This window comes from Myotis brandtii, unplaced genomic scaffold, assembly GCF_000412655.1.
Source record: "Myotis brandtii unplaced genomic scaffold, ASM41265v1 scaffold176, whole genome shotgun sequence".
Classification (NCBI taxonomy): Eukaryota; Metazoa; Chordata; class Mammalia; order Chiroptera; family Vespertilionidae; genus Myotis; species Myotis brandtii.
In genome coordinates this window covers 1,889,558-1,904,613 of record NW_005356519.1, presented here as the reverse complement: position 1 = coordinate 1,904,613, position 15,056 = coordinate 1,889,558, and the positions used below count along the sequence as shown (strand labels likewise).

At 35.6% G+C, this 15,056-nt stretch overlaps 1 protein-coding gene across 1 annotated transcript in view; it reads left to right on the top strand.

The window, feature by feature from the left end:
- Positions 1-386: 386 nt before the first annotated feature.
- Positions 387-15,056, top strand: part of BMP5 (bone morphogenetic protein 5) — a 135,712-nt gene continuing 121,042 nt past the window's right edge. The window contains exon 1 of the mRNA XM_005863302.2: positions 387-1,595. Within this exon, the coding sequence (XP_005863364.1) occupies positions 1,106-1,595 (490 nt within the window). The 5' untranslated portion in view covers positions 387-1,105. The remainder of the gene's footprint in view (positions 1,596-15,056) is intronic.

Sequence of the window (15,056 nt, the reverse complement as noted above, 5' to 3'; positions counted from 1 at the left end):
TCCTCTTATTTTGTAAGAAGTGAACTTTCATAACGTGTAAAAACCAGAAATAAACTCAAATACAGAACTGAAACATATCATGTTAATTTAGCCACAACCTGAGACTTCACGTAGAAGTGTATTACATGTGTACTATTCAAAGAAAGATCTAAAAGAGTACTGCATAAAATTGGTGGCAACATTTTCAATCTGCTGCTTGAAAATTGGCTTTTTCCCCCCCTAGAATTTATATGCCCCATTCACCACTGTTCTGTGTCAGATACATGGCTATAAAATTGCGAAAATGGAGGCTTTTCTGGTAGCAAAAGGGTTAAGTTCTTTTTGCTTTACCAGTTTCAAATTACAATGAGAAGCCTCTTCTCTCCCAGCAGGGTTGTGCTTACATTACTCTTTAGATCTCCCTTGAAGAGGGCTGGTATATTTGTGCCTGCTGGAGGTGGAATTAACTGTAAGAAGGAGAAAGGGAGTGAATGGACTTAGAGGACGGTTTTCAAGTAAATACAGGGAAACACATTTACTTGAATAGTACAACCTTGAGTCGTATTTGACACTAAGACGACACAAAAGATGTTAAAGTTATCACCAAGCTGCCGGACAAATAGATATTCCAACACCAAGGTGCAGATCAGCATAGATCTGTGATGCAGAAATCAGGATTTGTCTTGGAAAGAGCTTCAGGGTTGAGAAGAACTCAAGAGCAAGTGAAGATAACTTTGGGAACTACAGTTTATCAGAAGATCAACTTTCGTTAATTCAAATACCAAAGGCCTGATTATCATAAATTCATATAGGAATGCCTAGGTCATCTGATCAAATAATATTAGCCGTCTTCTGCTACATCAATGCAGCAAAAACTCTTAACAACTGTGGATAATTGGAAACTTGAGTTTCAGCTTTCTTAGAAATAACTACTCTTGACATATTCCAAAATATTTAAAATAGGGCAGGAAAATCAGTGAGGATGTTGGGTACAGAAATGTCACTGTCATGAAGAATAGGTAAATTTGTTTTTTCTGCTACTGGGAAATTGTACCTCCTTGAAACTTAGATTCTTTTTTAAGAGGACAAGAAGGACTAAAAACATCAACTTTGCTTTTGGACAAAAATGCATCTGAGTGTATTTTTATTTAGGGGTATTGTGGGTTTCCTCTGGAGCTGCTGGGTTTTACTGGGTTATGCAAAAGGAGGTTTGGGAGACAATCATGTTCACTCCAGTTTTATTTATAGAAGACTACGGAACCATGAAAGACGGGAAATACAGAGGGAAATTCTCTCTATCTTGGGTTTGCCTCACAGACCCAGACCATTTTCACCTGGAAAGCAAGCTTCCTCTGCACCTCTCTTCATGCTGGACCTATACAATGCGATGGCCAATGAAGAAAATCCTGAGGAGTCGGAATACTCAGTGAGGGCATCCCTGGCAGGAGAGGGCAGAGGAGCAAGAAAGGGATACCCAGCCTCTCCCAATGGGTATCCTCGTCGCATACAGTTATCTCGAACGACTCCCCTGACCACCCAGAGTCCTCCTCTAGCCAGCCTACATGATACCAACTTTCTGAATGATGCTGACATGGTCATGAGCTTTGTCAACTTAGGTATGTTGTTCGTTTATTTGTTAATCTATGTTATTACAAAGTGGAAGTTTTTCTAATGGTAAAGTAGCTGCCTGGTAGGTGGTCATGTTTACATAAAGTCATTTTCTATAACTCTCCTCTCCAGCTTCTGTTTCCTTTCTTTCATTGATGCAAGGTAAGGTTTTGCCTTAGGCAATGAAGTCATATATGTATTTTGTTTTTAATATAAAAAGCTAAAATTAAACAAATATAGTTGGGGTAGATTTAGGTCTTTTCAGAGCTTGTTAAAATATCAACCTTACTTAATGTATAAATGTATGAGTAAACAGGCAATAGTCTAAAGAAAGGAGATTTACGAGGATAGTTATAATACATAATAACTATATGAGCAAAAAATAATAATAAACATATTTTTCAAAAGCATTTACAGACAGAAAAGTAAAAGTGACATTTTGAGCTATATTTTGGTGAGTAATTTAGAAAACAGATAAGTGTATATTTATATGCTACTCAAAATCTCTCATTCAGGGGAGGCAACTACTGTGAAAATATTGATATGAAAGTAACCAAGATTAAGTAATATTGTAAAAAAAGACTATCAAATAGCTTCAGAAAGAGATACTGAAGTTCTCTGAAAAATATTTTAGAAACAAAGTTTCAATCTAACATTTTTAACTGTAATGATTAAAATATATAATAACTATTTGATTATTTTCAGAAGCAAGGGAAATGTAAATCATGCCAGCATGGTCTTTTCCTATACAGAATTTCTTTTATTGGAGATAAAAATTAATTGAAATTCTTTAATTAGTAACATTATTATATAATAATTTTTAAAATTATGTTTTACTCAATGTTGATACTTTCAAGGCAGTTTTAAAAGATTGGCACTATCAAATGGTAAATTAATGCCTTATAGTTCATCTTGCAATAATATTAAAGTTTCCCAATTTAAAAGGATTTTACAAGTGCTATAATTTTATTTAAATGTTTTAATAGATACTGAAGGTGAAAATTTATTATCTTCAGACAGTCAAGATAATAAAAAGATAGAATATGTTTATTTTTGAAGGCTAAAAACTGTATTAACAAGTTTAATCAATTTGAAAGAATTGAGAACATTTTAATGTAAGAACTTTTAAAACTGTTTTAAATATGCAATCTGCTTTGACTTAAAATAGACATATTGATTATACACTTAATTAAGAACTTCCTCATATATCTCAAAAATATTCTTTGAAAAGTCAGATAGCAGCAGCTCCTAATAGCACATGATACTTTTATAATATATGTTGCTTAATGTGCTCTGCTCATTTGCTCTCAGCAGTGCTAGCATGAAGGATAAGGTGCATAATAAATCATATGTTTCATGTTACCAGAGACAAAGCTCTCATTATTAAGTTTTAGTAAGTCATCATTGGTTGCTCTAATCAGGTGTCCTGGACACCTTTGCTTTGACATATAATTAACAGGTTTCATTTGAAACTTTCAAGCCATTAAAATATAGCTTAGTTCTAAATTTGTTTGATTGCTTTTCCTTCTTTAAGTGGCATGCAAATGTGGCTCATGATATATTTTTACTTTGTAGCAATTTCTAAAGCATTATTCAATAATTTAATTTTACTATTTTAATAAAAAATGTCAATCTAGCATGATTTACATATTCACAAAATAAATCACTGAAAATATCAGTTCAGGTCATCTAAAGTCTGTTACGGAAGAGTGTGTTATATTATATACTTTAAAAAACAATAGCCCAGTCATAAATCTGTTCTAATAAAATATTTTATTATATTTGAATATTTTGATCATTCACAAAAGAAGTTTATCTGTGTTTTAGAAAGGAATTAAGTATGATTTTGAACCTATATGCCATTACTTTTTATAAATCTATGTAGAATAAGACAACCAAAACCAATAATAAATAGTTTTATTCAATGACTTCTAGAACCATTTTGATCATTTAAGAATGATTATATTTTTAAATCAATGTAATTTTGGTTATATTGTTTGGATTATAATAACTAGTTCATTAAATACACCATGAAAAATATTCATTTTACCCTAGAGAAATAATTGGATATAAACTTCAGAAAATTTTTATTTATTTTTTATCATGCTTGAACTGCTGAGTAATGATTTATCTTCAATAATAAACCATATTGATCTTTTTAAATTTAATATTCCAAACTAAATTTACTGATAAATTAATTCTGATACTAAATTTTCCTACTAGTCTCTGAGGAAAATTGAACCTCAATTTCATTTTATTATCCCCAGACCATGCCTTCTAATATATCCAAAAGTTGCAACCTATCATTACTTAGTAAAAAGGTTTTCTGTATTTCTTTCATGATAAAATAGGTCAAAGTGTACTTAGAATAAGGTGACACTGTAATGTCATTGTTAACTGCACTGAGAATTTGAGTGTCCTTATGTACCATTCATTAGCAAATATCTGCAACTTGTTTCATGTTCTTATAAGACTCAAGAGAATTTTATTTTATATTTTAGTATCTTAAAATATATGTATATTGTAGGGACTAAGGGCAAATGACCAAATTAACAATAGGCAAGGGATTTGTATTGAGGAAGTCACCTGGATATTTAAATATGTGAAAAGAATCTGTTGACATTTCACATAATAAGATAAATTATATAAAAAGGATCTAGTAACATCCTTTTTATGAATGCTTGCCTGTGTCATTTCAAGTCAAATAATAGATTTTCTACAATTATCTTGTCATTCAGGAAGACATTTTTTTCCAACATAAGTTTTGCTCATCAAGAACAATTAAACTTATTTTAAACTCTGAATCATATTTAACAAAATATCTATTTAAAAAAATGTCAGATGAAAATAATTTTTTGTCCATAAGTGAAAAACAATTTAGAGTTTACCAAATGAAAAAAATAAAATGTGAAGAAATTGTGTGAAGATCAATATAAACAACTAACTATGAAACTCAACACATTATTTTGACCTTTAAATTATTGTAGTGATTTGTTTATTTTTAAGAAACAAATGTTATATAGTAATTGTGTGAAGAGAAGCTTTCCACTCTATTCTATGCATTATTCCTAGGCCAACTTTAGTCAGTCTCACAGTATCTAGCTTTTACAGGTAGACTTCTCTGATTTGTCCTGAAAACTACTGAATATCAGTGAATTTTTTTTTTCTTAGTCAATGCTACAGTACTTTGTTAGAAACAAAAATGTGTTTATGGTAAATTTGTTCTTTTTTAGCCATCTCTTTTTCAAAAATGTTAAGGGTTATATATCAAATACCTATGCAGATAAAAGGAGTTACTTGGTAATTTCCTTGTAATATTTAAGTGTATCTTCTGTTTATATATACATAAACATGTAGAGCATTTCTAAGATCTTTTAGTTAGAAATTGATATTGGATTACATGGTGATAGTATAATAAACATGACAAGGTTGTAGATGTTTTAGAGGAATTACAAAAAACAGTAAATACAGGAAATTTACATTTATATCATTCCTAGTCTCCATGTATTTTTCTGATAAAGAAGAACTTTGGGTTTATTAATGGTTTTCGACGGACTTGATCAGTTGGCTTAGAGTCAAACACTTAGATATATTTTAAAACAATATATTAATTCTCAAGCAGAAAAATATATAAATGTAATGCTTACATGTATTTATTTTATAACAATATATTTAGCATGCTAAGATATGAAATTTAAAAAATATTCTTTCAAAACTTTAAATTAACCCTTCTCCTCTTGCTTCCTCAAATCATTAAACTCTTCTGGCACTAGAAGAAAAACAAAACAAAACAATGCTTATGTACTCTGTTGAAAGATTTGAAAGACATCATTGATATTTATTGTTGTTTTTGGCTGACTCAAGTGCCCAGTGGAGAGGAATTTATATACAGATCTACCTAAAGATGCCTATCTATGTCGTGTCTCCAACAGGGTTATTAACACTTGTGTAACATAAACATGTCCATAAACACATGCAAGATTTTTTTTTTTTTGAGGGTGAAGGAATGGGATGGGAGGAAAGATAATCTAAATCCATTATGGTACATATTCCTGGATTATATCTGGAATCACAAATGCTAATATTGGCAAAAAAATATCATTCTTTAAAACTCTTAACTTCTGAAGAGAGAAAAAGTTGCTATGGGTGGAGAGCTCTCTCCTTCAACAACCTGTTGCATTCATCAGTGTGACCAAAGGGACTCTTGTTTTCCTTGAAATGCATCTTATTGTCCAATGATGGGCATGGCGGCAGAGATAGCTACCATCACAGTTTAAGTAAAAGCTTTTTGCAAGTTTTAATGGACACTCACAAATAGCCAGTGTAAACGTTTAATAAAAGTAACAGCAGGAAGTAGGAAGATATGATAACATCCTCTAGAAAGGCTTGGGAATACTTCACCCACCACCTCCCCAATGCCTTCCCTTTTATTCTTTCATTTTTAAAAATATCACCTCCCTCTCTCCTCTTCCTCCCACTCCTCCCCCTCCCCCCTCCCCCCTTTTTTTCTTTTCCTCTTTAGTTCTGTGGTCTCTCTAGCCCCAGGCTCTCTTGGCACCCTTCTCCTTACTGCCCCCACCCTTCCTGGGATCTGCCTTTGGTCCTAGTTTCTTCATAGCTGGAGGCTTAGATTAGCTGAAAAATCAATTAGTTACAGAGTGATCATTTAGGTACAGTCTCCTGTTTTCCCTTTAGCTGAGAAGGAAAGGTTATGATGTGCCAATTACAGCCTCCACCCATCAGGAGCAAAGCTCCCCAGGGCATGAGAATTGCTCTGTTGCCATCCCTTGTAATTGTTGCTTCTACCATCCCATTCTTCTTTGCCTCCTCACCTCTGCCTGAGGATCCCACTGACAGAATTTAATAGAACATCAATTAAAATTTAAAAGGGGAAGTTTAAGGGAAAGTTTTTTTAAAAAAAGGGTAAACATGCAACATTAAACAAAAACTACAAAACAGAAACTCTAATCAAAAATGTGATTCTCTTTTAGTTTATGTGACACTTTTGCTTATATTATTTTTATTTAATATTCCTGCTACTTCTGTGAAGAAATTTCCTTTTCTTAAGTAGAGAAGATCTGATGAGAGAGAAGAAAGAGATCAGGAGTAACAGAGGCACAGCAGAATGAGAATGAGAAAGAGGGATAAATAGAATATTTTTGAAAAAGCCCTCGAAAGAAAGACATGGACGCAGTGAGTCATTAGAGGCTGGTGTCTGGGTGAGGCCAGAGGCAGGTGGAGGATGTGTTGGGAAATCCTCAGTCTACCTCACACTGACACAGCAGCTAATTCAACATCCCCAGCCACATCAGCTCCAGGGGAAAACCCTTTCATCCTTCCCCACAAAAATACCAAAGCGGGGAAAAGGGAGGGGGGGCTCTCAGTGTCTGTGTACCAGGAGCGTACAGACTGGCTACTCACATTTACAGTCATAAATAATGTAGTAGCTCAGCTTGAAAAAAAACCCACAGGTTAAAGGAAGAGGCTTTCCTGACGCACAGAGAGGGGCTGAGACCAGAGGAGCCACTGCAAGGGTTGGCTTGAAACAATGAACCCCTTGTTCTAAGCAATGTTTATGAGTGCTTCTTTGCACCTTAAGTTCATATTTTATTGGCTCAGCTCTGGGGTTTCCCCATTTGCTCATCTCTTAAAATAATACCCTTGGCCAAGATATCCTTTAAAACACACCAGTCAGCCCTGACAACCGGCTCATGTATTTGGGAGGAAAAGGGATCTGTTGTGATTTTGATGTCAGATTGGGATGTTTAAGGTTCAGTTATGGATCTTAATGTTATGACAGTACAATAAAAATAACAGTGGGAGTCTTCACCTGCCCTTTTAGAAATGTTTACAAGGATCCCTATAACCAAATGGTGACCCCTGATTTGTATGTCTTGTCTAAATGGTAAATCATAATCTACAAAGGTAGAAACATAATTAATTAAAGTGTAGAATGTTTAAAAAGAGAAAAAAATCATTTGTAGATTAGGAAGAAGGATCCTTAGTGGTTTGGGGAGAAAAGAAAACAGCAACAAACCTTCATAACTAAAGAAAGTCTGTTTCCTCTACTTGGAAGACAGTGAATTACATAAATATTACATAAAACTTAGCAACCAAGACCTTGCATGATGTTAAATAGTTTGGTGTAAAAATTAAACTAGGGTGTGTATCATTTTATAATGCCTAAGATGGTGAAGATATCTATCTTTACAATGCTGTGCCCTTTCTTTTTTCTTTTCATAAACAATGGAGTATAGTGCTTGCATTAAAGAAACAACTGTGCATTTTAAAAATGAATACTATAATTAGATTATCTCTTAGAAATTGTTTAATTATCTTCTTCCTGGAGGCAAATAACAAATATTTTTGTTCTTGTTGAACAGCTTTCCTGGAGTTGTTAGGAACAAAGAAAAATAGTTTTTTAAATGTTGGGATTAGCAGATGTTAATCCCATTTAGATTCAACACTATGAGACATGTCAAAATCAAAAGATTTATTAATATTTTCAAATGCCTTCGGCTAGTCTTATGCTGTCATGATATGAAAAATTCAATATTATTTGTTTTGCACAGATTTTCTGTCCTTGCTGGAACTGTGGTAATCTTTCTAAATAGGACACACAGGATATTTTCCGAATCTTAAGTTCATGCCATAATACTGCTCAAATGGCTTTTCTTTTTGTGCTTCCGTCACAGAAGCAGAGTAGCATAGAAGAAAGTCTGAATTGGAATCCCACATTCTATACTTTCTAGCAGTGTGACTTCTGGCAAGTAACCTAAATTTTCTCTGTGCCTCTGGTTCCTTATCTAAAAAGAGCCCATAATTATAGTTGGTTTTTTTTTCCCCACTGGGTGTTGAGAGGATTAAATCAGTTAATATGCACACAATTTTAAGAACAGTATTTGGAACAGAGCCTTGCTGGAACTGTGGTAATCTTTCTAAATAGGACACACAGGATATTTTCCGAATCTTAAGTTCATGCCATAATACTGCTCAAATGGCTTTTCTTTTTGTGCTTCCGTCACAGAAGAAGAGTAGCATAGAAGAAAGTCTGAATTGGAATCCCACATTCTATACTTTCTAGCAGTGTGACTTCTGGCAAGTAACCTAAATTTTCTCTGTGCCTCTGGTTCCTTATCTAAAAAGAGCCCATAATTATAGTTGGTTTTTTTTCCCCACTGGGTGTTGAGAGGATTAAATCAGTTAATATGCACACAATTTTAAGAACAGTGTTTGGAACAGTGCGAGACCTCAATAAATGGCCGTTATTGTTATCAGAGTTGCATTGTGTCCAACATCTGTACCATATTTGCAGAAGTGGCTACATAATTTGTGAGGCCCAATGCAAAATGAAAATGGGGGGCCCCTGGTTCAAAAATTATTAAGACTTCCGAGGTGATGGCAGCAGAGCATTAGACCAAGTATGGGGCCCTTCGGGGTGCAAGGCTCTGTGGAACCGCACAGGTCACGTGCCAGGGGAGCCAGCCTGCATATTTGATTACATGTTGTGAGGGCAGGAACATGACCTATTCATTCTTTTTAATCCCCAGGGGTGGGTCAGAGTCCCAGAAGGAAACAGACAGCATGTGTGAAATGAATCATTTGAGGAGGGTTTAGCAAATGTAATCTTTAAAATGTTGTGGGCAGGGCTTTTTGGCAAAACTGGATGATGCAGCACCTGGAACAGCAGGGGAGCTTCCCTCCACTCCAGGGTAGGGGGCAGAAAACTCCGAGGAGAGCTTTAGGAAGAAGGTATCTTCACAGGAACTGTGGCCTTTTTGAGAGAGATGCCATGTAGCCAACCCCTACTCAGCAAGGTGGGAGACTGAGGAATAAATACCTACACATACTTTTCTGTCATGCTTCTCATTGGAGAGTGGGTCCTAAGACACACACTGAAGGTATCTGGCACAAATCCATAAATGAGTATTGGCCATCTAGTCAACAAGAGTTCTAGAATCACTTCAATTTCAGTGCAAGGTACTCATCTGTGTGCGAACCTTTGTTCTAGCTCATTGACAAAATTTCAGAGATAATCGTAAATTAATGTGAGAGTGAATTCACAAGTTGGTGAAATAAAGCGGCAACAGCACACATGGCTTGCTGAGAAAAAAAAAAGTTAAGTTGTATATGAATCAGTAAGTTCATGGGATATATTAAAACTATTTTAGAGCAAACTGAACTTTAAAACAAAAACAAAAGCCTGAAGAAGTAGCACTCTCAGATTACAATACAAACAGTAGACTGCAATTGCCAATCAAAAAACTCAGTATAGAAAGCACTAGAGTGTATGCAAATGTGTAGGGTAAATACAAAGAGCAATATATTTTCTTTAATCTATAGGCCTGTTTATCCTCAATCCTATGTCATTGTTCCTGAAATGACCCATAACTGTGTGTTAAAGGTTTTGGAATTCTGAGTGGAATCATCTGATATTCTCCCACAGTTCATGTTGCAGGCAGAAATAATGTTAGGATGAGGTAAATTGAGATCATTATCTTTGTTCTTGTTACTTTTCCTCTCCTCTGGCAGAGTTCCTGTGACTTACAGAGGCAGAATTTAGTGGAGCAGGTATGTCTGCTATTTAGTTCTCATAAATAACCAACCACTAAGCCTTGAGGCCAGAGCCATACCTCGGCCCTTTAATCACAGACAGCATTGGCTACAACAGCCCCTTTCCAGTATAGTCTATGTTCCCTTTCAAAGCCACTAAGGACAGTAATTTTACACTGATTTTACTTCTATAATTATCAAAAGCTGAGGGAGAATTCAACTGTAAAAGTGTATAGGCACTTCTACAAATAACCTTGATGCAGGCACCAAAGACTTACTTAGTGGAGAAGTGGTTATCATCAAATAACTTTTATGGTTAATGTGTTTTTTAGTAGTAAATATATTTTATATATTTTTATTTTTAAATAACAGTTTGGCATACAATATTTTATTAGCTTCAGATGTGCAACTAAGTGATTAAACATTTATATAACTTATGGAGTGATCACCCCAATACATCTAGTACCCATTTGAAACCATACATAGTTGCTACACTGATTATATTTCCTATACTGTACTTTATATCCCTGTGACTATTCTGTAACTCCCAATTTGTATTTTTAAATCCCTTCACCCATCCTCCCATCTGGCAACCGTCCAAATATTTTCTCTATCTATGAGTCTGTTTCTGTTCTGCTTATTCTTTTATTTTGTTTTTTAGATTTCACATATAAGTGAAATCATCTGGTATTTGTCTTTCTCTGTCAGACTTATTTCACTTAGCATAACACCCTCTAGGTCCATTCATGTTTTTGCAGTTGGCAAGATTTCATTCTTTTTTATGGCTAAATCATATTCCATTGTATATATGCACTGCTTCTTCTTTATCCATCTATCTATTGGATAAATATAGTCTATTTTGTCTGGTATAAGTATTACTAACCCAGCTTTGTTTGTTTGTTACCATTCTCATAAAATATCATTTTCCATCCCTGTCGTTTCATTCTCTGTGTGTCTTTTGACATGAAATGAGTTTCTTGTAGACAGCATATGTGAGGGTCTTGTTTTATTATCCATTCAGTCACCATGTTTTTTAATTGGAACATTTAATTCATTTTCATTTAAAGTCTTGATAAATACATAGTCATTATTCATATTTTGTAATCTGTTTTTTTTTTTTCTTTCTAGAAAAGACCCTTTAACATTTTTTGTAATACTGGTTCGGTGGTAATAAACTCCTTTAGCTTTTTCTTGCCTGGGAAACTCTTTATCTATCCTTCAATTCTAAATGATAACTGTGCTGGTTAGAGTAATCTTGGTTGTAGGTTCTTGCTTTTCATCACTTTGTATAATTTCATGCTAATCCCTTCTGGTCTGCAAAGTTTCTGTTTAGAAATCAGCTGATAGTCGTATGGGTGCTCTCTTTTAGATAATTAACTGATTTTCTCTTGCTGGTTTTAAGATTCTCTCTTTGTCTTTAACCTTTGGCATTTTGATTTTGATGTGTCTTGGTGTGGACTGCTTTGGAATTATCTTGTTTGGGACTCTGTGCTTTCTGGACTTTTATGTCTATTTCCTTCACCAAGTTAGGGAAGTTTTCTGTCATTTTCTCAGATAGGTTTTCAATTTCTTGATCTTGCTCTTCTCCTTCTGACACTCCCAGAATGCAAATATTGGTCTGGTTTATGTTGTTCCAGATGCCCCTTGATCTATTCTCATTTAAATTTTTTTTTTTTTTTTTGCTGTTCTGATTGGGTATTTTCTGTTTCCTTACTTCCAAATTGCTGATTTGATTCTCTGCTTCATCTACTCTACTATTGATTTTAGTTATTATATTCTTCATTTCTGACTTTTTAAAATAATTCCCATGTCTTTTTTTATGCTGTTGAAGGTCTCACAAAGTTCCTTGAGCATCCTTATGACCATATTTTTGAATTCTGAGTCTGGTAGTTACCTTACCTCCATTTCATTTAATTCTTCTGGAGAGTTCTTTTGTTCTTTCATTTGGGACTTTTTTCTTTGTCTCCTCATTTTGGCTATATTAGGTAGAGCTGCTATTTCTCCAGGTCTTGGTATAGTGGTCTTATGGACCTTATGTAGTAGGTGTCCTATAGGGCCCAGTGGCTCAGCTACCCCAGTCACCTGAGCGGGGCACTCTAGGTGCACATTTGTGTGGGCTGTGTGCACCTGCCTGTTGTAGTTGAGCCTTCATTACTGTTAGTTTGTCATTGGGAGGGATTGATCCCAGCCAATCAGATGGGAGGATTGGCTGTGACTACAGTGGAAGAGCTGCTGTGCAGGGGCTAACTCCATGGAGCAAGACTCACTTCAGTGGGGCTTTGGTGCCTGCTATTCACCTCTTGAGTGTGTCATTTGTGGGGTTAGTTAGTTGGTACTTTCGTGTGGTCTGAAGCTGTCCACTAGCAGTACTGGCTTTGGTGCTTCCTGGAAAGTGCAGACCAAGGTCAGCCACGAGGGCCACTGAGCATGATTTACAGAGTGGTCTGCAGATGGCTGCTACTTGTGCTGGGTTTGGAGGTGTCCGGGAGAGGCCAAGCTCTGAACCAAGGCTGGATCTTGCTAGTACCTGGCCTGGGGACACTTAGCAAGATGCTGCTTGTTGGAGAGATTTTAGGAAAGTCTGAAGCATTAGCCAAGAGAGGCTGTTTGTATGGAGAAGCCACTGGAAAAGGCTTGGGTAGGCCAGCAAGTAGGGTAGGGCAGTGTCTCAGGGAATCACCAGGGTGGGACAAAAAGTGTTAGCCAGGTTGACAGAGTCTCAGATATGGTTCCCACCAGCCAGCTCTGTGGAGGAGGACTCAGCAAAGGAACAATAGCCTCTGCCAGCATTTTTTTTTTTTATAGAAAGCTGCCTCTGCAGTCTTTGTCTGAATTGTCTGAAGTCAGACAATTCAGTTCTTCTCCATATGACCCTTGCATCTTTTGAGCTCCTGCCCAGAGCTGGAGCTCAGAGTGAGTGAATCTGAGTAAGTCATGGTGTGAGCCCTTTAAGAGGAACCCCTGGAACTCTAGAAGCCCTTTATCTCACTCAGCCATAATCTCTGTTGATTTTCACAGCCAAAAGTTATGGGGACTTCTCTTTCTGGCACTAGAACCCTGGGCGGGTGGTTCTGGTGTGGGGTTGGGGGCCCTGGCTCCTCAGGGAGATCTCCATAGCAAAGCTATCCCTCTGATTTTTTAATCACCATATGTAGGTATGGGACCAGCCCCTTCCACGTCTTTGCCCCTCCGACAGATCTCACTGTGGATTCTTCTTTATATCCTTAGTTATAGGACTTTTGTTCAGCTAGATTTCAGGCAGTTTTGAATGATGGTTTTTCTGTAGTTTAATTGTAATTTTGATGTGGTTGTGGGAGGTTTTGAATACCATGCTCACCTACAGTGTCTTCTTGAATGGAAATCCCTATGGTTAATGTTCTGTGGATAATTTCTTTGCTCAGAATATGAAGTTTTTTTAAAATTTAAGTATAGTTGAACTACAATACTATTTTAGTTTCAGGTATATAGCATAGTGATTCAATATTTTTATACCTTATGAAGTGATCACCACAATAAGTTTAGTTAATATTTGTTATCACACAATTATTATAATATTATTGACTATAGCCGAGGCCGGTTTGGCTCAGTGGATGGAGCGTCGGCCTGTGGACTGCGGGGTTCCGGGTTCGATTCCGGTCAGGGGCATGTGCCTGGGTTGCGGGCACATCCCCGGTGGGGGGCGTGCAGGAGGCAGCTGGTCGATGTTTCTCTCTCATCGATGTTTCTAGCTCTCTATCTCTCTCCTATCCTCTCTGTGAAAAATCAATAAAATATATTTAAAAAAAATATTATTGACTATATTTCCTTTTCTGTACATTACATCTTCATGACTCATTTTTTTATAATTGAAAGTTTGTAGCTCTTAATGCCTTTATCTATTTCACAAATCCCCCCACCTCATCCCCTCTGGATACCATCAGTTTGTTCTTTGTATCTATTAGTCTGTTTTTGTTTTGTTTTGTTTTAGACTCCACATATAAGTGTATTATGCTTTAGTCATCTTTCTCTGTCTGACTTATTTCTCTTAGCAGAATATCCTCTAGGTCCTTCATTTGTTATTGCAAAAGGTAAGATTTCATTCTTTTTTTTTTATGACTGACTAATATTCATTGTATATATGTACCAGATCTTTATCCATTCACTCACCAATTGCCATTTAGGTTGCTTCCATATCATGGCCACTGTAAATAATGCTGCAATGAACATCGAGGTGCAGATATTTTTTTGAATTAGTGTTTTTGCTTTCTTCAGATAAATACCCAGAAGTGGAATTGCTCAATCAGATCATAGTTTCATTTTTAATTTTGGGGGGAATTTTCTTACTATTTTTCATAATGACTCCACCACCTATATTTTCAACAATACACTAGGGTTCCATTTTTCCATATTCTCACTAACACTTGTTATTTGTTATCTTTTTTATATTAGCCACTCTGACAGGTGTGAGGTGGTATCTCCTTGTAGTTTTGCTTTGCATTTTCCTGATGATTAGTGATGTTGAGCATCTTTTCTTATGCCTGTTCTTCATCTTTATATCTTCTTTAAAAAATGTATTTTCAGGGTTTCTGCTTATTTTTTAATCAGACTGTTTTTTGAATCAGTTGTTTAAGCTCTTTATATACTTTGGATATCTACCCCTTATTTAATATATTGTTTGCAAATATCTTCTCCCATTCAGTAGGTTGCCTTTTCATTTTGTTGATGGTTTCCTTCAGTGTGTAAAAGCTTTTTAATTTGACTTATTATGATTTGCTTATTTTTGTTTTTGATGACCTTGCCTTAGGAGACATATCCATACAAAAACATATATGACCGATGTTCAAAACTTTACTAACCTTTTCTTCCAGGTGTTTATGGTTTTGGGTCTGATATTTAAGTCTTTAATCCAGTATGAGTTTATTTTTATACATGGTATA